At 31.1% G+C, this 22,610-nt stretch overlaps 3 protein-coding genes and 1 long non-coding RNA gene across 11 annotated transcripts in view; 2 read left to right on the top strand and 2 right to left on the bottom strand.

Moving 5' to 3' along the window:
* Positions 1 to 10,884, top strand: part of LOC100747836 (icarapin-like) — a 56,070-nt gene extending 45,186 nt beyond the window's left edge. The window contains exons 3-4 of the mRNA XM_003485654.4: positions 7,729 to 7,844; positions 9,369 to 10,884. Of these exons, the coding sequence (XP_003485702.1) occupies positions 7,729 to 7,844; positions 9,369 to 9,668 (416 nt within the window). The 3' untranslated portion in view covers positions 9,669 to 10,884. The remainder of the gene's footprint in view (positions 1 to 7,728; positions 7,845 to 9,368) is intronic.
* The window catches only part of LOC117152580, a 23,420-nt gene extending 9,010 nt beyond the window's left edge, over positions 1 to 14,410 (bottom strand). Inside the window, exons 1-3 of the long non-coding RNA XR_004462975.1 lie at positions 14,400 to 14,410; positions 7,055 to 7,065; positions 3,373 to 3,377 (exon numbers count right to left, since the gene is read on the bottom strand). This is a non-coding gene — a long non-coding RNA (uncharacterized LOC117152580). The remainder of the gene's footprint in view (positions 1 to 3,372; positions 3,378 to 7,054; positions 7,066 to 14,399) is intronic.
* LOC100747714 (syntaxin-5) lies at positions 12,058 to 14,160 on the top strand. The gene is made up of 5 exons (XM_003485653.4): positions 12,058 to 12,352; positions 12,758 to 13,014; positions 13,078 to 13,269; positions 13,348 to 13,469; positions 13,709 to 14,160. Exons 1-5 carry the CDS (start codon positions 12,154 to 12,156, stop codon positions 13,866 to 13,868), a joined length of 930 nt encoding a protein of 309 aa, XP_003485701.1. The 5' UTR covers positions 12,058 to 12,153; the 3' UTR covers positions 13,869 to 14,160.
* Positions 14,411 to 14,489: 79 nt separating the features above from the next.
* On the bottom strand, positions 14,490 to 21,335 carry LOC100747590 (transport and Golgi organization protein 1). 8 transcript variants are annotated; one of them, XM_033324815.1, is made up of 18 exons: positions 21,044 to 21,330; positions 20,818 to 20,951; positions 19,574 to 20,531; positions 18,857 to 19,288; positions 18,686 to 18,762; positions 18,464 to 18,601; positions 18,193 to 18,309; positions 18,050 to 18,127; positions 17,746 to 17,970; positions 17,342 to 17,509; positions 17,052 to 17,274; positions 16,842 to 16,980; positions 16,654 to 16,743; positions 16,478 to 16,574; positions 16,263 to 16,386; positions 15,385 to 15,894; positions 15,183 to 15,252; positions 14,490 to 14,791 (listed from the first exon to the last, which is right to left on the bottom strand). In XM_033324815.1, the coding sequence occupies exons 1-17, from the start codon at positions 21,201 to 21,203 to the stop codon at positions 15,188 to 15,190; spliced, it is 3,735 nt and encodes a 1,244-aa protein (XP_033180706.1). In that variant the 5' UTR covers positions 21,204 to 21,330; the 3' UTR covers positions 14,490 to 14,791; positions 15,183 to 15,187. The 8 variants fall into 8 exon arrangements, with proteins under 8 accessions (XP_033180706.1, XP_033180705.1, XP_033180704.1 ...); XM_033324814.1 differs by having other exon boundaries at positions 18,857 to 19,052; positions 19,278 to 20,531; XM_033324813.1 differs by having other exon boundaries at positions 18,464 to 18,586; positions 18,686 to 18,756; positions 18,857 to 20,531; positions 21,044 to 21,332.
* Positions 21,336 to 22,610: the final 1,275 nt, after the last annotated feature.

The raw sequence follows: 22,610 nt of genomic DNA on the forward strand, positions 1-22,610 counted from the left end.
CGCGGTTTCTAAAATTTGCCGCGACCACCTCGATGTTCGAACGTTTAAAATGGATATAAATGACGAACGTTAGTCTCGTAATATTGACACGTGAACATATCTTTAAGGAATGCTTGCGCATAATGTATGCGTAATGCGAATGTATGCGTAATGCATAATGTATGGTCGCGTCGAGCATTTTTCTTTTTTTTTTTTTTTTGGTCATTGGCGATTAACCAAAACGTAACAATAATATAGAAGAAACGAAGAGTACAATAAGGCAAATTACAAACTTGTATAATTGTATTTATATGTTTTGAACATATATCATATATAGTATACTATATCAGTACACTGGAATTAGCCTAAACTTAATGAATATAATACAGTGTATATTAGAGCTAAGTCGGTAACTTACAATGTCGTAATTGGTGGTACAAATTAATATCTTTGAGGAAATAATGATTTTCTCAATGTTTTTTATGATTCAGACAAGTGTGAATCTTATTTGGAAGATCAAATTTAATTTTGTATTTTGGAACGCGTTACTACAATTAAAAAGAGTTACTTGTAATATTGGCGTTACAATAGAATTCTGTTTACAGTTACGTTAATATTCGGGCACAGTACTGTCTCCGTATTCGTTACTTTGTAAAAACGGGTTTTTTAAAATATTGTGTTGCTTATTCTAAGAAAATACAAGCTATTTATTATATCTTGAAGATTAACAAGCTAAGCTCTGAGGCAAACGATTCCTTCCTAGCAGTAACATTTTATTGTACGATAAATTTTTAACATTAATATGAGAAAATGCACCTACGTAAATCCGTTGGCAATCAAGTCGTTCATATTATAATTCATTCACGTACAAATAAATAGATTTAGTCGACAGGAGGATTATTTAATTGGGTATTAATATTTCGTTTCAATAAATGGAGTTCTGTTGTACATGAAAATCAACCTTTAGATATTCTCATTATGGTGTTGCTCATTTGTGATATCCTTTATTCTGGCAATGAAAGCTTTTGAAACTACTAAAATAATGCTAGAATGATTAGAGTTCTGAGTTGAATGGAAACATGCATGGGATTATTTTGAATGAACCAAGAGAGCGAAAATTGAAAACGGGGTTCCTGAAATACTGAAAATAAATGGATAGGAAACAGAGAATAGGAAAAACGATAAGTATAGATGGTATTCCTACATTCCTTTAAAACGGAATAACTTTTTGAAAGTGAAATAAATAAATAGGACCAAACGAATTGAGTTTTTTTTTTTTAGAAAATAGGAGAATTAGCTTGTTAGATGACGTATAAAAAATATTGACAAGATTACAATACATCGGAATCGCGAAAAAAATAGCGAAAATTGCTTTTTAAATTTTGTATTTTGCAGAATTGCAGTTTTCTGAAAATGTTTTTTATATGTCATCTAGTAAATTGGTCCTTCTAACTTTCCAAGAAAGACTCAAGTCCAGTTCGGTCCGATTTTTAAAATGTTATTCTGTCTTAAAGAATACCTTCTACAACAATTGTAAATATATTAGAAAAATACTCTGCGCCGTAAAAAGCATTTCATTTCATAAGAAGAAATTCGATTTTACCGTGTTATATTAGATTTCACAATATATGAAAAGAAATACATATTGTGTATCTCTGCCTTTGATATTCTTAACGAAATTAACTCGTGCACGGGCCATTAGTAAATGGGGCAACAGATAATTGTATCCAATCTCTGGCTGGAAAATAATTACGAACAATTGTGAAGCGTCTTTGTGTCTTTTGGCAATGAACAATCGCGATATATGTATATATTATTTACAACGCATTGTTAGCTGATACTATTTCTGTTTCGATAACTAATGGAACAAAGACAAAGATTTCATAATTTTATCGCGTATTTGTGGATGTTTTCTTTCCTTCTTCTTTAATTTTCCATGGATACGAGATTAAACAATGGTGTAGCGCGGCACATATCCTGATTAAGATTCCACGCAACAATAATAAATCGATACAGTAGTCTATTTTGTTCCACATTGTAAACGTAATAAAATATACGGAATTTATCGACGCGATTATCACCTATCTCCGTGCATTCATGGCCTCAATTCGTGCATAAATTATTATTACATTGTCAGGACAAAAACGGTTATCTCGAATGCCGTTCTGCTTACGATGCGGAGAACTTATCTATCACTGAAAATGAAACGAACAAAATACGTATATTTCTCGAGTAATTAATAGTCTATTAAATATTCAAATATCGAAATAGAATAAATTTTATATACAGAATGCGTAATATATAATTGACTGATTTTCATTGTCAATAACTCTTAGACAGGATAGAAGACAATAGTTTTTTTAATACCAGTCATTTGTTATGGAAGCTAATTGGAAGTTATATATGGAATATAATATCAAAAAGATTTCCGCCTTCGGACGTTGTACAAGGTCGAGCCCTCTCGATCGCATTTTTCGTTATATTTTCACACGCTTCGCATGATATGTTTGTTATCGCTTCTCGAATAGCATCTTTTAGCTGCTCAATTGCCATTTGGTTCGCCGATGTACACTATACGTTTTTAAAAAACGCTATGAGAAGTCCGGTGCGGTTAACCCTTCATCCGCATACTGGGCCGTTATCGACCGCTAATTTTAAGTAATTTTTCACATTCTTCATATTTTTGTTCAAATTTCGCTTTGCTTGAAAAGAACGAAAATCACATGTGATAAAAATGAAACTATCAACCAAATAAGAACTATTGGATGACATTCTGGAAACTTATAACATAAAACGTAAAACAAAACGTAAAATAAAACAAAGACTTGAACGACCCAGTATGCAGACGACGTCAGGTAAAATAAGATTGCAGATCGAGGATTAAGTCAAACGATCTAGATTACCAGATAATATCGCCAACGTAACTTGCGTAAGGTTACCGTCATTGACGAATTATTTTGGCAAAGTGTCTTGACTCCGTCATTATTTTGCCGTGCATCCGTAAAACAATTGCTAAAGCGGAGCAAAATATGCATCGTTGCAGAATGGCGAAACTTTGAAATTAGTCAGTTATATATCGTCCACCCTATATATGAGCATTGCACGTAGATTATTCAAATAAATTCAATCGAATTAGTAAATCATTACGATTACGTAGGAAAGAGTTGTTTCCAAGTTTATTTAATTTTACGCGCATTTATATATTCAATTTATATATTGCTCCAATTCTACATGTATTTGTCAAGTTATCTCGTGTGTCCTAAACCAATGTTTCGAACCTGAGCACGCTTCGGTTCAATCTGTTTAACCTTTATGAGCCCCGAGCTATTCAACCTGTTCGATATCTACGAGTCCCAAACCAATCTATTCGATTTCTATGTGTCCCAGGGTAACCTATTCTGCTTTTACAAGTTTCGAACCAATCCATTTGGCTTCTGTGCATTACAAGACAATCTATTCAATCTTTACAGTCTCGATCGATTTTTAGCAAAATGTAACGTCCTTTTATCGAACTCTGCCGTTTTTTCTATGCTTCTCGGATTCTGTAAAAGGCTCACGTTTCTTACATTAAAACTGGAAATTTGAATTTATACACATAACATTCGAAGGCATACACACTTATTTATTATATGTATAAAAAATCTATTATATATTATGTGTTAAAGAGGTGAAGCAGATAAAAAGAGTTCATATAAACTTACCTTCGAAAATGCTTTCTTAATGAGTTAGAAACGTTCAAAGAATTCTTAAGGCTCGTTGTACAGACTCAGACAGACAGGCTCAAGTACGTTTACTACTATTTCTACGGCAGCAGGTATGTTCAAAAGAGTTCAACGAATGGAAGGAACGCGTTCTTGCAGAACACACTTATTGTAACTGCCAAGACGATCGATAGAAATTTTCGAACGGTTGTAATTCTTCGATAAAGCGTTTTCGAACGTAAATTTATATGAATTTTTCTTATCTACTTGACCTCATTACTACCTTCTTTTCGGACACTCTATATATCAAACATTTTCGTTCTTATACTTCGTCATACAACATACGACATATAAATCGTTAATAACTTCGATATTCTGCAGCTCGTACTTATTTTTTTATAGCGTAAAATTTTAGTTTCATTATACTCGCTACGTTAAATGCTGTTAATCCATCGTAAATTTAGATCGTTCCTTGCGCATTTCTAATGATTCATATCGATTTTCACCTGTACGAAGGGTCTTGTTTCTCATTATACCGTTGCAATATGATGTATAACATCATGCTTTACAATTTAGTAGTAGCCTTTGCCGAATTTCAACGACTCAGGGTTAATCTTTATTGCGTTCTGTGAGTGCTTAATAATCTCTATCGGTTACACCAGCCCCTGATGATTTGTAACACCTGGTTGCTCCACTTGTCACGTGCTCTACATCATAGTTTACGAACTCGACGTCGTCTTTATTGTACCCTGCACATTCTGCCTGTCCTGCATTGCGTATCTCGAGTTTACGATTGTCGAGCTATGCAAGTCTCCTATCATTTGCGAGCCCATAGTCATGTTTTACAAATTACAGTAGGCAAGCATACATAATATTAATAGCTTCCACAGAAACTGCGATAGTTCATGTACTCAATATATTTTTTATTATGTTAAATTATGTTAATTACGTTGGCGTGTTAATTATTTGAGAAATATTTCTCTTTAAAAATAAATCTTCCAGTGCGCATGCACAAGCACCACTCTATAGTCTTGTCGTATCTTCAATTAGGCTACACTCTCGCTCGATTCTCCTCATTAACCTAATTTGTCTGCGATACCAAAAGTATCGGTCTATAATTAATCGGTTTATTTATTACTATGTTTAATTGAAAATATTTCTCTGCAATTTACTGCTTCACCTTGACTTTCCCGAGGAAATTTATACGGTAGACTCGTAGAATATTTCCAGCAAATAAGAACTGAAACTGTAGCTGTGAGAAAGCATAAAAGAAGAAACTTCTTGATATTTGTAATAATCAACGTTTCGTGTCTTGATTCAACGAGGGAAAACAATAAAATATAACGCTCTAGCAATGCGTCGAGAATTAATCTTTTAAGCCAAACTCTAGTTTATAACCGTCAGTACTATATATTACTTTCTTTAAAAAGTTATTGATATATTTCCTATTTATCAAGCTGTGAAAGCTTACGTCAATTTGCTAGAAATTGTACGTTTAACAGAATACTACCTGTCTCTATGGTTGCAGAGTCGTTCTGCTACAATAGCTAATCTATAATCTTCGACACTACTATAATGATCGATCTATCATCTTCTATATTAGATACTGTAATAATCCATACAATGCTCCAATTCTCTGTCCTATACATACATCCATATGTATGAATAAATCATAAACTACACATATAAATTATAACTTCACCAAACAAACCGACATCCACATAACCATTTAGAGTGACAATATCGCTCGATCTGAACATCCTTAGGTCTGACATGGAAAAATCGTGTAATTCGCGACGTTTTACCATGTCATTCTCCTCGACTGATAAAGCGGTTAGGCGAGCAATTTTCATCGACGATGGTTTATGAGAGTCTATAGAAATAATTATAGTTTCTATTTTCTCATCTATCTACCGATTGGTAACCTAGTCTTAATGCGCGTGAACATGTACCTTCCTGAATAATGCTCGACGTTCTTAAGCCAACGTCATGCACGACTAGCCGTGAGGTTTTATCAATTCGTTTAGTTAGACACTCTAACAGGATTTGTGTGAATAATGCAAGTTCGATTACGATGCTTTCTAAATCACTCTCGTGATTCGAACAATCGAAACAAGATGTTTATATGCATTGTTAACGTTGGCGGACATTGCATTTCTGCATAAACAGTCGCGTGTTTCTTTTGTTAATTTCACAATAATACAAATATTATTGTTCGAGTACTGTAAGAACCAACTTTTACTTGTGACTATCTGTAAAGATAAATATCAGAATTCGAATGTGTAAGTACAATGATATTACCAGATGACGAGACAAATCATTTTATTACCAATTCCAGATTTCTCCAAAAACAATGATACGAACTAAATATTCAGTTTCTTCTAGATCTTCTATTTGTTGTCAATTGTTTATTCGTCAATATTCGTGTTCTATATTCGTGTTTTATATTCGTTTTCTATGCTTGTCTCTCTTTTCCTGTTTATTCGTTAAGCATCGTTTATTCGTTAAAATAAAGATCCGACACAGAGGTTGAAATATTCCGGCAGCGGGAAACGCTTTGATAAATTTATTCTTGGTTTTATATTCCTGATATAACCGGGTCAAGTTCAGCGTGTGCTTATTGATCTGGAAGAGAAACATGTCGATGCAAGGTTGCGAAATGCTTATGTCCCAATTTTGATATCGATATCTTTTAAATGACTGCGTAGAAACCTACGTGTCAAAAATATCTAATTTAATAAACGCCAAATATCGTGAATACTGCACTCGAATATTATTTATAATTCTAATTTATATCGTTTACACTGTTTATCGAACCTTAGCAGAAATTTGTTTTATCTATTAAACGTTACAACGAGTACTCTGTTTTAAATATTTTCGACATTTTTCCATTCTGTTCATTTATGCACCTTTAAATTTCCCCGTAAATGCATAAAAATTCACAGTCTAATAATCACAAGTAATAAGCAACTATCTCTTCAAATTTCAAGTACAATTAGAAACTTTTATTCTAGAAACATTTAGAGCAAAAAATACTGCTATAAGATATCAAATCGAACTTCTTAGCCTCCGAACTATTGAAAACTCACGTACCTATCATAAACTCGATTCAGCTAGCAGATCATAAAACTTTTCAAACTATTTCCCAAGGAAGTATACTCTATGGAACAAAAATTTATATCCACTATACTGTACTAATGTAGAATCTCTTATTAAATCTTTTTCGTTTTCACCTGAACGTTACAAGGATTATTCTCTGCGCGTGTATAGGAAATATTTTACAGCTGTATAAATATACTACAGTTGTGTGTAATAAAATATTACAGTAACATTAATAAACGCTGATACGCTAATAATACAAGAATAAAGTTGACAATCGTAATTGCTAAATCTCGTAGAGTAGTTTTGTCGTTTGAGATGCTCTTTATCAAGTCGTTTAACCCTTTATCTGCAACATTACCTTTACTATTTTGCTGCTTTACGTACATACTGGGTCGTTTAAGTCCATGCAGTCTTCTTCAGACTTCTGTGTATTAAAAAATCCCCAAAAAGTTCTCCCAAATTTCTAAAATATCATCCAATAGTTTTTATTGCTACCTACATGTTGTCTTATCTTTTTTTAAGCAAAGCAAAACCTAAACAAAAATACTGATAGAATGAGAAATAACTTTAAATTACTGATCGCAAACGACGCCATATACAGCTAGAAGGTTAATCTCTGAATTACGACTTGGTTAGATAAACTTTCTTCGAAATGTCATCAATCGAAGCAGTGATATTTAGAATTAATAATCGCGTCGACAAATTGCATATTGTACCATGATATACTACTAACAAATTCTCTTACGTAGTAGATAATTTAAAAATCCATAACCTACTGACTTCATAAGCAAGTGCACCTTCTCATCATTAATTTACAATTAATTCCTGTAATAGTAGAATTCAAATATTATTGCTAGTATATATATTTATATATACATATATATATATATTTTTTTTGATGGATACTCCCTGTCAGTTTAATAATCAATTTCAAATATGTTTTTAGCCCACATGAAGAGGATAAGAGATCAAATGGCTGGCATTTTGTCACGCATTCCCGGAGATGGGGTTGTGAATTGGAGCAAGATTCCTGAAGGAGCGAACACCACCTCCACAACCAAGGTCAGTCACGCGTAAATATTACGCTCATTTCCGATTTTCCTCTTTCAGCTAATCGATTTCAGCGGCTGACAAAGTTCCTTTAGTTAGAACCCTTTGCTACTTTTGTATATCATAGTCTTTGTACAGTGAAAATATACATTCCTCATTAGCATCAAATCGTACCGTCTTTGTGTCTATCGACGAGAACGATAACGGCAAGTATATTATAGTGATTTTTGTTGCATGTTGATGAGATAACGTACGTTATATAAATTGTCCGTAAAATCCAAGGTGAAATAGTAAATATCGTCGAATGAGAAACTACAATTAATAGTAATTTCATTCTCCGCTTTTCAACGATTCGTTTCTGATTTATTTAGAAAATTAATTAGGAAAATCATTTAGGAAATGGTAACTTGTGTTCTTTCTATTCGAATACAAATACAATACTCGGTTAAAACTTTATATATATTGGATATTCTATCAAGATAAAAGACAAGTTTAATTACGTTTGTTATAAGATGTAAGTTTTAAAAATTGTTAACTGCTCTCATAAGATACTTTGTTATTAGCCGTGTTTAATGATCCAACAGCGGAGACGAAAGAGTTAATGGAACACTAATCGAAATATCAAGAGTAATATCATTGCAGAAACTTAAGACGATCCCGTAATTGCCTTTAAATATTTCCACGAAACGATCCTCTTCTATAACATTCAATTTAAAATAAATACGTTAGAACAGCACAGTAATCCCGCATCATGTCTCTTGTGAAAGATGAAATAATGAAACAAGAGTGTTCAACTTTAGCATTACTCAAATATAATTAATAACGCTGCGTAAGAGTACGGCTTATGTACTTGCATATAACGTGTACGATTTGTCTGAATACGCGCAATACATTGTTCCAAGTTACGTAATAAATTGCGCAACGTAATCTGCACATCAATGCTGATCAGGTTGCTACATTTCCTGGGATGAAATAACCGCCGTGCCACTTAGATCGATGCGCAGCCTTTAATTTTTATTGCGACGCATTCGCGGGAAGTGTAAACATTTAAAATTAAAGTGACTTCGTGCTGTGAAAATTGTCGATACAGATTCTAAAAAAGTTGAAAGTTTGATACATAGACGAGTGTTCATAGAATATTGAATGTTAATATTTTAGACGTAGCTTTCTTAAAAATTTTCTTAATTTGCTTAAAAAGGATAATCATACGATAGAAGAAAATAATTGTGTAACAATTCGAGGAACGTTCATTTGTATTTTAAATTTATTTTTCAGCAAAAACACCTTCGTCAAATAATGATTAGTAATTTATAAAATGATCTTTTTTAATTTTACGGAAATTCATTTAATACATAATGAACTAATAGAGGAAACTTTGATCATCCCCTGAAGTAAAACGTATCATTGCATTGTTAACGTAGATATACGTATTACATTTCATTGCAAATCTCTAATTTTGTATATCTATATAAGTGTTTAAAATTAAATTGAAATTAAGTTTATTGTAAAATACAAGACACTATCATTTGCTTGTAGATCATCAACGGACACGTGTTGACCATCAACGAAACAACCTACACCGATGGTGACGACGAATACAGCACGCTGATCCGCGTCCGTGTTATTGACGTGAGGCCTCAGAACGAAACTCTCTTGCAGACCGAAAGCGAGGCTGATGCCGAAGTAACCACCCTTCCTACAGTTACGGGTACCGGAGGGACCACTGGTACCGACACCAGCAAAGTAGACCGCACCACACCCTCACGAAGCGTGGAAACCGTGGAAGAATTCGACAACGAAATACCGAAGAATCAAGTGGACACTCTAACCGCTTGAGACAATCAAGAAACAATCTAAAAGAATAGCGTCGGATTTATTGAATCCGAAAGATCGTTCCATTATTTTTTATCAATTTTTACAAAAATTTAATAATTGGTTTATATATCGTATTATATATCTTATGTATACATATACCATCATTGAATGATTTGAGATTATTTTTCGCAATGTTTAAAACATATATTTATATAACGTCTTCCTGAATGCAGTGTATAATCAAAAATTTATGCAAGAAAATAATTTTCTTAAATTAAATTTGAAGTATAATTTTATGGTAAGTAACCGAAATGATGCGTGATCTCAAACTTTTAGATGGTGATTGTATATTGCCGTAATTATATTTTTACACAGTATAGCTATGTACTTAGGTACACTATACGTATATAACTTAATCAGTAAAATAGCAGTGATAACGTAAATAGTAAAAGAACGTAAGATTTCCGTCCGCGACAATCTTTCGGATTCAACGACGACATTCGTGTACGAGAAATTGTAAACCATCGCGATGCAATAAAATGTTGACTATCGTAGAGTTATATAGATGATATACATATATGTTATATGTTCTTCTATAGCTATGTACATTATATATGTAAGAGAGTCACCTGTAACAAAGCCGATTGTTATAACGTTTAGAGATATGCTTTATCGAAGATGAACGCATAAACTAAACTATACTATAGTTACGTATAGCAGTCCTATGAAATAGCAGCATTAGTGAGACTATATTGCAGGTTGTACACCATCCATAATATTCCACGGTAAGACATTTTGAAAGAGAACGAAAACATCTTTTCTTCGAATTTTTGCTTAAATGAAAAGATACGAGTCAACAATACCCTTCTGGAATGTTTCTTCTGGATTCTCTTCCTTATCCTTGATGTCAGGAAAATCTCCTCTTAGTAAGAATACATGCATATAACAGAAATTTTATACGTGTATTTGTTTGTAATGATCAACCGTATTTTATGCTAATAAATCCTTGAAAGAATATTTAAATATATTTACGCGTAAGTATACCGAGCGATTTAAAAATACAGAATAGCTGTTTTCTTATTCAGTCTCTGACTGGAGAGGGATCAAGATAAATGAGAACTATTTTTTATGAGATCAGAAATGGTACAGTTTAAAATGTAACGAGTTATTTCGCGCGAAGATAATTTTTTAATGAAAGTAAATGTTAGCATAAAAAATAAATATTGTTGGCATAAGACTAGTATCTTTATTTCAATTGCCCTATGAAATTTTAGCAGACTTATATACTGCGATAAATCATTCGTTTTGATACCACGCGTGAAATAAAAATTGATATAAAAAGATATGTAAAAAATGAAGTAAAAAAGCCTCGCATCAAAATTGTTATCCCATTATCATTTTGAAGATTACCTATACGTAACTGCAATACTAAATTAGTAGGAAGGGTTTCTTCTTATTTATCACACAATAATAAATAAAATATCATCATTGGAATGAATAAATGCAAATAAATAGTAATATATAACAAATAAATACATAGTAAAAATATGCAGTTCGAAATAAATAATGAATACTTACTTTCCTTCCTTGAAAATTTTCAAATCGTATTAACTCCAATATAGATATATTTTCTGTAATAAACTATATAATTTAAATTATTTTGAAGATAGGAATAAAAATTGCAGTTTTCTCTTCCTTAAAAAAGAAATTCTCGTAATTTTGTAAAAATTGAACTAATTAAATTATTTAAAAAATCATACGTATTAAATAGTTCGATAACGAATATGGTGTAAAAATTTGAAATTGATGGGATAACTAAATCAAACAACATGGTTTAAACAAACGCGCTTAAAATTTTAAATTAACCATCTATCTCGTTAATATACCTATATTTATTAATTCATAGTTGCTTCGTATTCTTATTGCATTCAACAAATTTCATTGTGTAAACAATAATAAGCTAACTAAAACGTATTACTAAGCATGAAGATAATAATAATATAAAATAGTACAGCATCACACTTAAAAAATATTCAATAATTTTTAATTTGACAAATACTAAGAGCAATTCAAAGAATATTTCTATGATGCTTAAAGTTAATAGAATTTAGGTTTAAATCTCATCTCTAACGTCAAAATTAATGACATTTATCCTAGTATCCCATTTTATCAAATGCGCACCTTGACATCTGACGTTGTCAAAAATAAAAGAAGAATAATCCCCATAGGAAACATAGCTCTGTAGTGTCACGATTAGGGGAATTCACGTTAAGCCGTGTAGCGTATAAAACTATTTTATTTAATACATTAACGTACAAAAATGGTTACGATACGCATTGTTAGTTCAGCCATTCTCTTTTAACTAGCTTCTCTATCCCTCTACAGATGGTACTACAATCGTGCTGCCAACTCTTTAGACCAAATGCTACACTCCTAGAGCGTCGCTGCACTGTCATGTGGACGTGTCGAAAACGGAGGAAAGTAAACGGATATTGCAGCCGCGACAATGTCGTCGCGCGACAGGACTAATGAATTTGTTAAAGCTGTTCGAACGATGGAAGTCAGAACCGTGGCTCGGACATCGGTTCTGCAAAATCCTCGTCGGGCACGCCAATTACACAGTTACTCGAATTTCATGATGAACGCTAAGAGCATTGGAAAAAATATAGCGAGCACATATGCTAAGTTAGAAAAACTTGCTCTAGGTAAGACTACAAAGCCTATCTAATGCTAGATTCTTGTTAAATTTAATATAAGATGTTTATAACATACTGTGACATAAAGATGTAAGGTAAGGAACTGTACCATATAGTTAACATACTACATACATTTTTATAATGTAGATGAAGTTTGATCTTTATTAATTAATTATATCAATTGATTATTTGATTGAAATAATGTTTTTACACTTGTTTCACAAACATCTTTTGCATTGAATTCCTCTATATTTTTATTCCTTGAGCTAAATCTTAGTCTTTGATAAAAAGATAACGATGTGTGTTATATACATGTAAATAACATTCTATATATATCAAATTTAAGTATATGGAGCATATAGTTAAGTATAGACATGTTGATGGAAGTAACACTTATTAAATCAATTGTTTCAGTGGCAAAAAGGAAGTCTATATTCAATGACAGACAAATGGAAATTGAAGAATTAACAAACATGATAAAAACAGATTTAAAAAGTTTGAATCATCAAATAGGAAAACTACAAGAACTTAGTAAAAAGCAACGGGAAAAATATGGTGCATCTCAAAGTCATCACATGGCTTCACATTCATCTTCAATTGTTATGGCCTTACAATCAAAACTAGCAAACATGTCAAATCATTTTAAAAGTGTACTTGAAGTGAGATCAGAGGTATGTAAGAGATGAAAAACAAAGAAATGTAGAATTAAGTAATAATTCTGTTAATATATGCAGAATATGAGAGAAGAACAAAGTAGAAGACAACAATTTACTCAAGGAACTGTATCCACCATGTTACCTCCAAGTGTAACTGGAAAACAAGGTTCATTGTTGTTACAAGAAGAAAATTCTCCTTCTTCTGTGGCTATCGATCTGGAACCAGCAATGGGACAACTAGTAATGCAACGTGCGATACAAGATGACACTGTAAGCTACATAATATATATGACAAAATGATAAGAAACTAATATGTCTGAAAAAAATTAATCAATGTTTGATTATAAGGATGCTTACCTTCAATCAAGAGCAGAAACAATGCAAAACATAGAATCAACTATAGTTGAACTTGGAGGAATTTTCCAACAATTAGCACACATGGTTAAAGAACAAGAAGAAATGGTAGAAAGGTAACAATATTTTAGATATATGTTCGTGTTAATATGTTTCATATCCTATTCTATTAATAGTTAACAAATTAAGTGCTAAGAGTCCAGCACAAATGTTGCAGTCCTTTTCCAATATCTGTTGTATTTGAATTTTCAATCTTATTGTAACTATTACTTCTTTTTGGATATGGAATATGTTAATAAATTCTTTGTATTTACAATTATTTATTAGTTATTGTAAATTTTGAATAAACTTTCAGGATAGATAGCAATATAGAAGATACAGAATTAAATGTAGAAGCTGCACATGCAGAAATTTTAAGATATTTCCAATCCGTAACTAATAACAGGTGGTTAATGATAAAGATCTTCGCGGTTCTTATATTTTTCTTTATATTTTTTGTAGTATTTTTGGCATAAAATAATTGTTACATTATTATTGTGCATATTTCTTTATGCAACTGTGTATTTGACCATCCATATCCATTACATGTGATATAAGATGATCGAAGAACAAGCCGAATTTTTATAAAATTATGACTCATTAGCTATAGAGTTATAGTATAATCATTGCATTCCTCGACCTCTTTGTTGAATTGTGAATACTGTAAGTATTAATTATTGAATGATCCAGCAATGTAGACAAACGGCTACATTGTTGTTCATAAAATGTAAAAAGGAAACTGTGGATAATAAATGTATAATTTTCAATGCTTGGCATTTTCTGAGAAATATACATATGTATATACACAAATAGTAAATGGAAATCATACAAATTATAAGATGTAACGTAATAATAAATTACAATTTATTTCAATTTTTTAAAACCTTATATAACAATTCTATTTAATCTAAATTCATATTACAATTTATTTCCTGGTTGAGAAATTTATGAAGATAGTAAATTTTTTAGAATTGAACAAAGATTTATACATAACTATATAAAGAAACATTTTTACAATTCGTTCTATACTTCAATACATCCCTAAAGAATAATTAAATATATATATACAATTTGCTTCTTTCCCCTTTTTGATATAACAGTGATGGCTAATAGATGTATTTCTCATAGCAAACTAATGTGTTTATTACATTTGACAAATATCATATCAAAATGCACGATTTACTATTTCACAAAGTAGTAAATGCTGGTTGATCTATTAGCATTAATATATCCTGCATCACTGTTATTTGTTTATTGAAATATTTTTATACTTAAATGTCTCACAATATAATGACAAGTTTAACGCGTATACGAAGATATTTTATAACAAAATAAAAGACTCAAACTTTGCTGTTATGATGTGATTTATCTAGTGATTCTCCCGAAGAATGTAAGGAACCTGAAAACAATAATAAACTGTAAATAACATGTTATATCTGCTACTAATTCGTTCTAATTGTTGATATAGAAAGAAGAATATGAGAAGTACAAGTCATGAATAAAAATATAGGAAGAAAAAGATATTGCTACTTGAAAGTAAGTGTAATTATTAAGATATCAAAATCAAATCACAAATCCATGTCCAACAAAGTAAATTATATTTCAACAATAATATCATAATACAATGTCATTAAGAAAATAATGAAACTACTATGTAAAGAATCCATTTAACACATATAATAATGAAAGGAAAGAAATTTGTGATTTAATTTTTACACTTATTTCGATATTTGACGCGTATTTTGCATTGGCGGAGCAAAACAAAATCAATCTCGTTCAGCTTGACATACTGCATTTATTTGCAATTATTTCCCTCCATAGTACTCCAAAATTGTCTCACTTTAGAGAATCGCTTGCGTCCTTGCATGCACAACAAAAAAGAAGAGAAAAAAATAATGAGAAAAAATAGAAAAACTCATTTCAATGAAAGTGAAATCGACCATTAATGAGGGTGCCGGGTTCTTGCGGTTGCTTGTCATCTTATACACAAACCTTTGTGATTTCGAACTCGTTCTCGTTGTGCTGGATGAAAACCAGAACTGCGTGGAGGCGGCAGTGATTCTTCCCCCCACGAATGCGGCGTTCCAAGAGGTGGTGGTAATATTGAACCAGGAGGAGGTGGAGGAGGTGGATGAATGTCACTAGCAAACGGAGGAGGTGGGGGGGATCTATGATTAAAAGGTGGAAGTAAGTGTGGAGACATTGGTGGTGGAGAACCTGCGTTGTCGTACCTATTAGGAGCAGGTGGATGCAGAGGCATAGGTGGAGGTGAAGATAACCGACCACCAAGTGGTGGTGGTCGTTGACTAACTTCGTATGGTGGTACTCCGGATGTATTTGGTAACGGAGGTGGTAAGTACGGAGGAAACAATGAATGTAAATAGGAAGGTGGTGGTGGTGGTGGAACACTCGAAGAACCAGAAAACATTATAGGGGAACTGGATGATTCTGCTCCTATGAATAATGGAGGCGACGTTGTCGTCTCGCCGTTTGCTTCTAGTCCTGTTTGAAAATTATGTTAAAAAAATACAATTTTCTACATTAGAGCACTCTGTAGTACCATATCAGCAATGGTAAATGGGCCAAAGTACTTATGGTAAGTCTCATTATAGCTTCATATATTTCGGTGATTAAATGTATTCAATAATTAAGGCAACAAATGTCTATGTCTATAACTTCTACTAATGCTAAGTAGAAAATTTATACCAATTTATCGCATTAGATTAGCAACAATAATCTATCAAGTATACATTTTAAAATACTATTGCTTCTCAAAATCAAAATAATATTTACTACTTAAAGCAATTACAACATTGAAACGAAATTGGTAAACATAAAATAGAAAAGGAACTTCTTTTGATTATACTTACGATGTAATTTCGCTTCGGAATCTACATCGTTAATATTTTTTTCTATTAATGTAAGGCGATTACGCAATTGACCTGCTTCAACCTTGGATTCCTCTAAACGACGTTCAACTTGACGAGCTATGACCTTAATATAAAAATTTAATTAAAATATTACAACTAATTTCACAACATAGTAAGTCAAGATAATCAAGTCAAAATAATTAAAACATTCATACCCATTGCTCATGTGCTTTTGTTTCAAGAACAGAAATTTGATTCTTGTATTCTCTTTCTTGGTCTAATATTTCACGTTTTAACACTTCTATTTGTTGTCTAAATGCAGTTTAAAAGTTCAATATTATAATAACCATAGAAGGAATTTTCAGACTTAGTTTAAAGGATAAACACTCACTTATAGTTTTGTATTTCATTTTGCATCGTTTGTATTCGTTCTACAGTGGATACAACCTCACCTTGCTGTTGTAACCAAATAGCTTCTTCCCTAATGATAATGCATAAGAATAATTGATATTATTTTTAATATAAATATTAATTAAAGAAAAGAATAATTTTAAATTAATTTAGATAAACATGTAATACTTTTGGCGATGTGCCTCTTTCTCCTCGAAAAAGTTTGTCAACACCTCAAGTCGTGTTTCTGCATCTTTCTTTTCTTTTTCCGCTACTTTGCATTGTTCGCCTAAAGTAGCTACTTCCTCTTTAACGAACTTCACATGTTCTATAATTCAAAAATTTATATATAGTATATTCCACCAAGTATGTGATTTTAAATAATATTTCAAGATATACCTTCTAATAAATTATGAGCTCCTTCAATTTCAGCCAATCGTATTTTTAATTCATTCCTTTCTTCAAGCAATGCTGTTGCTTCAACTTTAATATGAGATACATCATACAACTTGTCCAAATCCAAGTTGTTAGAATTCAATCGATTAATAACATCTACAAGGTCGTTTGCTTCTACTTCTTTAGCTTTCAACTCCTTCTGTAAGGTTGTCTTTTCAGTAGAAATCTACAAAAATAAATATACATAAAACACCTTACATGTACCTTTGATCTCATATTTGTTTAACACTTACTTCCTTGATTTCCATTTCTAATTGTTGCACCTTATCACTCCAAGTTTGTTCGATATTATTCTTGCTGTTTATTTCTTGTTTTAAATTTTCCGTAAGCCTGGCTAGTTCAACCTCAAGCTCTTCATATTTCTTCTTAACAGATACAAGTTCTGCTGATATAGATTCGTTCTGTAAAATATTTAGTATTGAAAATTACATATATGCATAGAATAAAATATATTATACAAGGTATATATTCCAAATAAATTATAATGGTATCCTTGATAATATACGACGTTACGGAATGCCTATGATTACGAACCTCAAATTTATGAAATTCAAACTGCAATAAATATGTAAAACATGCAATTAAATACATACTTCTGTTTATAAAAATATCTATCACTTAATTTAAATATACACACCTCTTGAGTTTTAAGATTCACAGCATTCGTTAAAGATTCGTTTGCAGCTTGTTGAGCATTCAACCTAGTTTGTAGATCCTCTACTGACTGCGCTAACGGATTAACTTCATTATTTGCCGAGAGAACTTCTCGCAACATTTTTTCTAATTCTAACCCTGCTTCAGTAGCACTTTCTAGGTCTTTTTCCAACATGGCTACTTGATCTTCTAGTTCTGTTTTTGCATTCTATTAGAAATATTACATTATTATTATTATTATTATTATATCTATATCGTATTTAAATGCACATGTTACAAAATATTACCTGTGAGGCTTCTAAATCAGCCCTTAAAGAAAGCACCATTTCGTCAGAACCGAATGATTCATCTTCCATGCGACTCAACTACAATATGTTTTATGATAGTATAAATTCACTAAAAAAAGAATATGAATATATAATTGTGGTACCTTTTCCTTCGTTGATTTTAAATTTTCGTTTACCATTGTACATTCTGCTTCTGAAATAAGTAAATCTTTTTCAAGTTTGTTGATTCTAACTATCAGTTGTCTGTCACTCCTCATATTCTATAAACATAAAATTATTAAAATTACATATGCATGTTTCCCTTATTCATATACATTTTTGCTCATACAATTTTAAATAATTTTTTAATATTAATACTAGGATAGTGAAATATTTCTACATATAGCATATACTTCAAAAGTATTTATTTAATACCTCAATGCAGTAGTACCCTAAAGAAAATATAAGCGTTGCAGTGGCAGTGACACTTAGATACATTAATGCCAACCAATAATTGCTTTCGATTTGTATCCCACTCATTAGAGCATTTTCACTGCCCTGAGAAGGTTGTTCCTATAATAATTAACTAAATAATAAATAACACACAAAAGACTTACAATTTATAATTGTAATATTTCTAAGATAATTATGACTTACGTGATGTGGAAAATTATTCTGATTGTCTGTTAAAGGACATCCAATATTATCAGCTGTACAAACATCTGGAACTGAAGCTAAAAAGTATTAGTGCATTAATTAGAATTATATATCAATTCTAATAATATTACATAATAATTTACACAAGAATAAAATAATTTTTATACGTACCTTGTACTTCATGGAAAATATTCTTAGATGTTTCTTCTATTATAGGCAAAGCATCCTCATTATCTGTATTATATTGGATATCTGTTATTTCTTTTACAGAAACAGTATCTTCAATATTTGAATTAGATTTAGTATCTAATGTAGATCCTTCCTCTGTTTCAATATCTAAATCAAACTGAATATCTTTAGTTTCAATATTATGAGTAGGTAACGTTACTTCATTGTTTACATTTGATTCAATAAATGAAAATGGTTTATATTCACTAGTATCATGTTCATTTAAATCTTCAATATTTTTGCTTTCTTCTTCTTTTTTTGCATCATCTGGCTCTGTTTGTATTTGCATAACACTACCTAAATATCGGGTATCTTTTATACGAGGTATGATGTTTTCTAATAATGGGATATTTTTTATATCAACTTTATCAGAATTTTCTTCACTTTGTACATCTGATTTAGTGTCACTAGTTGTAACTATTGTAACATTTTGTGAAGCCTGCATATCTTTAGTTTCAATTTGATCAGAATTTTCTGCATTTTGTATATCTGATTTAATGTTACTAAGTGAAAATAATTCAATGTTTGCTGAGGAGTTGACATCTTCTTTTTCAACTTTACCAGAATTTTCTGTATTTTGTATACTCGATTCAGTCTCATTAACCACAATCATCTCAACACTTGAAGTATGGATATTTTCTGTTTCAACTTTATCAGAATTTTCTGCATTTTGTGCATCTAATCTAGCATCACTAGTTGTGACTATTGTAATATTCTGTGAAGATTGGATATCTTTTGTCTGTATTTGATCAAAACTTTCTGCATTTTGTATATCTAATTGAGTTTTATTGGTTGTATCTATCATAACATTTTGTAAAGGTTGAATATCTACTTCCTCAATTTGATCAATAGTTCTTACATTTTGTACATCTGGTGTAGTGTTATTATTTACATCTGCTTCACTGAGACTGACATTACCTTCTTTATTTAATTCAACTGCTTCTTCTTCTTCAATAGTTAATGTTTCTTTAAGACCATCAGATGTAGATGTTTGTGGACTATTGATATCAATAACTTTATTTAAAAATTGATCACCCTCCACATTCGTGACTGACTTATTTTCTACATTCTCTATTGTATATTCTACTTTATCAGAGGTTATACTTATATTCAATGGTGAACTCTGTACACCAGATATTTCTGGTAAATCTAATATTTTTTCCGAACTTGTCACAAAGTCTTTAAAATCAACTTCAGCAGAAATGGCGTGCTCCTTGCTCTCTAGATTATTATTTAACATTTCATCATCTGCATCTTGTTCATTTGGCACTGCTGTTGTTTGAATAACTTCTTTTATAAAAGTTGGTTCAGAAGGCTTATTGATATCTAAGTGAACTGTAGTTCCATCTATAATCTCATAAGATGGATTTATACCATTTGCACTTTGTGGCAGTTCTTCCAAGGACTTTAATTCCAAATTATCAATTTGTTCACTTGAAGTTTTAATATCTTTCTTGTCAAACACTGATTTATTTTTATTTTTCTTTGATTGAAGTTTCTCATTAGATGAAACATTACTAAATAGTGGATCAATCGATACTTCATGTTCTAAATTTTTATGTAGAATTTTATATTCCTTTAAAAATGTTTTTGGTATATATCCATGTCTGCCATTTATCTAAAATTAATAAAATCTTTCGAATTATTTATATAAATATAATAATTACCACAGGAAAAGTAAAATAAAAGATTATACAATCAGAAAAACCATAATAATAATAATGTAATCTTTAGATTTTTATATTGTTCTTAGTATTTAATTTGGCCAGATTTCAGATTATACTATTTTAATTTTTTTAATTCCTACATTTGTCTTTATACCAGATAATTTTACATACAAGTACGAGCAATGAAAACCGGAAAACCTAAAATTAGATGGAAAAATAGAAATTAATAAAATTTACCTCTACACCCCACAAGTCATTTCTCTTCCCTGCTTCTTTACTATAAACTATGACTTTTTCATTAATGTTACACGACAATAATCCCGCCTCGTTTGGGGTATATCTAATAGTCGTTCTAGCTAATGAAACAGGCTCTATAGAAAATACATCATTAAATAATTTACACGAAATAAAAAAAGGAATTTAAATTAGACACGTATTGAGGATAAAGTATGGCTTCAATTACCGGAACAGTCAGGATCATAACACAGTCGTTTGTCTGATAAAACTGAGGAACACTGTGGTATTGCATTAAATATTATTGCAATAACTAGAAATAATACGTTAATAAACAAATTCCTTTCCGTCATATTTGTACTACTGCAGTTCCACATCACTACTAACATATAATGACACAGCCTTGGACGCACATTTTATCCGTGAAGTAGTCTGTAATAAGATGGTTGGTTGAAAGGAATATTTAATATTGGCTCGAGACGAACATTGACTATACTTCACAGGATTGGTAATTGAATCTATACAAAATACAGAAAGTACGGGTCCATTTTCATATATATTTTTGTATTTTCAAATCTTAAATATATATATATATATACATATATATGTGGATTAGGAAAATATTATATTTAACAAGCATGTAAATAATAAGTGGATACTATTAGATACGTATGTATTAAGAACAAATAGTGCCAACTGAAACAAAATCATAGATTTCTAACGCACGTATTACTATATCCGCATTGAATTCAGAAATTCAAAATGCACATGCGCAATATAAAAAGTCGAAGATAATATTCAATGTGCATTTATTACATTTGACATTTCAATTTTGGATATGATATATTTATCAGTATATCTAATTTCTCTTTTTATGAGATTCAGATTTCATTAATCGTATAAAAAAACATAAATATTTTTAACTCCAAACCACTAGTTTCAAACAATACTACTCTTTAATATTAAACATATTAAAAGAAAAAAAAATTGATTTAAAATATAAATATTATACCAGATTATACTAGAAGAAATACAATGAAATAGTAACTCATAGGTATAGGTTGTATCTATTTAAAACTGTTTCTTTCTGTAAACATTCATGTCAAAGAATTGTTATTGTGAAATCATAGTATATAATAATAATTTAACTATTACGATACATAATTATTAAGTTAATTGACTTTGTTTAAGCAGCAGAGACGAAATTAGAGGCACTCATGTTCACGCCCGGAACGAGAGTTATCCCCCAGAGCTTTATAAGTGCTACACCAGGCGACCAAGTGCTGCAAAAGAAAGAGATTTACTCTGGTTCCATTATCAACGAAATACCTCATCTGCGGTTCCACTCTAGCATAAGAAGCATGTACGCGCCAAGTACTAAATCAAATGGTAACCATTTAATTACCAAAGTTAGATCATGTAGTAATCTTACTTTATACCCAGCCGGTAATATCGCATGTAGTATGAAAATGTTAAGAAGTTTAGAACAAAAAAACCAAGTCGGGTAAAGAAAAGCACCACATCTCAGATCTATTCTATGTTTCGTTTATGGTTATAGTATCTATTTGTATGAAAATTTGTTGGGTCAAGGTCAGATTATACTAGGTTAGTATCTTTCACCATGTGCATATTCGTTATCAATGCTAATTATTGCTAATACATCAAACTTAATGTGCAAGCTAATATCTAATTTACTACTTGTATTCGTTAAAGCAAAACAATAAATCAAGTTCGTTTTTGATCTAATCGTCGTAAAGCACAATTTACAATATGTATCGAGGCCAAGGTGATCAAGT

Source organism: Bombus impatiens, unplaced genomic scaffold, assembly GCF_000188095.3.
Source record: "Bombus impatiens unplaced genomic scaffold, BIMP_2.2 scf_0074, whole genome shotgun sequence".
Classification (NCBI taxonomy): domain Eukaryota; kingdom Metazoa; phylum Arthropoda; class Insecta; order Hymenoptera; family Apidae; genus Bombus; species Bombus impatiens.

Bases quoted from the DNA above. Each gene is read 5' to 3' on its own strand.
- LOC100747714 (XM_003485653.4), top strand. From the start codon at position 12,154: ATGTCGTCGCGCGACAGGACTAATGAATTTGTTAAAGCTGTTCGAACG. The intron at 13,270-13,347 runs GTAAGCTACATA...TTTGATTATAAG, and splicing joins GTGCGATACAAGATGACACT to GATGCTTACCTTCAATCAAG. The intron at 13,470-13,708 runs GTAACAATATTT...ATAAACTTTCAG, and splicing joins CAAGAAGAAATGGTAGAAAG to GATAGATAGCAATATAGAAG.
- LOC100747590 (XM_033324810.1), bottom strand. From the start codon at position 21,203: ATGTTAGTAGTGATGTGGAACTGCAGTAGTACAAATATGACGGAAAGG. The intron at 20,532-20,817 runs GTAAATTTTATT...TATTAATTTTAG, and splicing joins ATGACTTGTGGGGTGTAGAG to ATAAATGGCAGACATGGATA. The intron at 18,602-18,685 runs GTAAGTCATAAT...TAATTATTATAG, and splicing joins AGAATAATTTTCCACATCAC to GAACAACCTTCTCAGGGCAG.